The sequence below is a fragment of the Polyodon spathula genome, chromosome 6, assembly GCF_017654505.1.
Source record: "Polyodon spathula isolate WHYD16114869_AA chromosome 6, ASM1765450v1, whole genome shotgun sequence".
Lineage (NCBI taxonomy): Eukaryota > Metazoa > Chordata > Actinopteri > Acipenseriformes > Polyodontidae > Polyodon > Polyodon spathula.
Window position 1 is genome coordinate 37735295 of NC_054539.1, and position 1994 is coordinate 37737288.

General features: G+C 43.6%; 1 protein-coding gene across 2 annotated transcripts in view; it reads right to left on the reverse strand.

The window, feature by feature from the left end:
• Positions 1-951: 951 nt before the first annotated feature.
• The window catches only part of anapc1 (anaphase promoting complex subunit 1), a 106755-nt gene continuing 105712 nt past the window's right edge, over positions 952-1994 (reverse strand). For both annotated transcript variants that reach the window (XM_041252816.1, XM_041252815.1), the window contains exons 47-48: positions 1814-1945; positions 952-1309 (exon numbers count right to left, since the gene is read on the reverse strand). In XM_041252816.1, coding sequence (XP_041108750.1) covers positions 1221-1309; positions 1814-1945 — 221 coding nt within the window. In that variant the 3' untranslated portion in view covers positions 952-1220. The remainder of the gene's footprint in view (positions 1310-1813; positions 1946-1994) is intronic.

Below are 1994 nucleotides of genomic sequence, written 5' to 3' on the forward strand. Positions count from 1 at the left end.
GGACCGCAACGCACTGGCGGAGCTGCTGCAGGCGCTGGAGAGCAGACGCGATGCAGAGGAGAGAAGGAGGGAGGAGTGCTACACGGTGCTCATTGAACGGGTAGGGCTGGCCGTTGCCGCAGCAACGACCCCTACAACAACACCGCTGATGTCGGCCCCGAAGGCACGGTCAATGAAGGTGACGGCGGAGGATGACCCAGAGGCGTATTTGGTGGCGTTCGAGCGACTGGCTACCGCAACGGCTTGGCCATGGGAGTTCTGGGCCAGCCAGTTGGGACCCTGCCTGATCGGGGAGGCTCAGGCAGCCTACCAAGCCATGAGTGACCATCACACCACCGACTACGACCTGGTCAAGCAGGCTATCCTCCGCCGCCTTAATATAACCACGGAGACCCACCGGGTGCGGTTTAGGGAGCACTGGAGAGCCCAGGAGACACGCCCCAGGGTGGTTGCAGAGCGGTTGTGCGACCACATGGTCCATTGGCTGACCCCCGGGAAGAAGACCGCCCAGCAGATGGGGGAAGCCATTGTGGTACAGCAGTTCTGCCATGTGGTCGGCGCCGAGATCCAGGCGTGGATATGGCACATGTGCATACTGGTATACAGCTTTATATGTCTCATTCCTTGTATCCATTATTTATATTTTATCCTTTTGATGTTGTTTTGTATAGCAGTCTACAATACAATATCACAAATGTAAAAATCAGTCAAAGTTAGTTAGTGATACTGTACTATAGATTTCAGTGATGCCAAAAACTGAATTGGCATATAAGAAAACTAGGCAGATAACTGGGCTGCATGAATGTTTTGAAAGCTGTGTTTTTTTTTTTTTTTTTCCCAACCTCAGATTCATAATCAAATTGTGACTTACTGCTCATGGTTGTTTCTGGGAGAGAATGCCCAATTTATAAAATACCTTTTTTGGAAAATAATTCTTTATTGATGCAACAGTCAATGTATTTCCCTTTATTTAACAGCTTCACATCTCCACAGTGACAAAAGATGCACATACAAACATATGCAAAGTTTATTTATAATGTCTGGTAAGAAACTATTTTCAAAAGAATGTCATAGCTATCTAATAAGGGTTATGAATTAAGAAGTAATTAGTCAAGTGCAGCTGTAAAATGTCTGAAATACACATAGTTTGATAGCCATTTGATTAAAAGTTCCGACAGCACCTCCTTGCGTCATGAAAAATGGACTGACAGACTGCTGGTTTAGAGAAGTACTGGTGCTAGGCGCAGCAATGCTCGTACAGGCACTCCAAGTCGAGTAAACTTCAATAAGTCCGAGAAGGATGTAGCACCTAAAAGAAAGTACAGGGAATCATTACCAAACACAGTACTTTAAAAAATGAACCAAAGCCACTACTTGCTTTTAGAGGTTAAATGTGTGTGACTGGGGTAGACCTTAACTCCACTTTAAGCTTCTATAATCACATGACTAGCTTGAAAATAATTTAAAACAGAACCAACCCACTTGTCAATAAGTTTTTAAAAAAAATATTAAAAAAACAAACAAAATAAAGTAGTTTCTAGCATACACACTTTGAATTGCGAGCTTGCGATTCAGTAACTTGACAAGTTTAAAAGCACAGCAGATCCAGAGAGGAAGAAATAAATGGCTAAACGATTCAATTGCTCTACTGCTTGGAGAGAAGACGGACACTGCTTATAGTCCATTTGAGACTCAGTTTAGCCTGGAGCTGTAAATGCTTCTGAGCATCCATACTTCAAACTGTCAAAAGCAATTCAAAATTTGAATTATCACGGCACCTAAGCCAGACAAATAGCCATCATCATGGGATTACCTTCCATGCCAACTCCCATAATTTTCCCACGTGTAGGGATTGAATGGTAAACGAGAAAGCAAGCCAACATATTCATATGTGCCTCTTCGTAAGGTTGGCCAGTCAGGTAAGACTTGAGGACATCTCCATAGGCTGTGGGTTACAAAACCAAAATAAAAGTTAATCAGCACTAATATAAAAG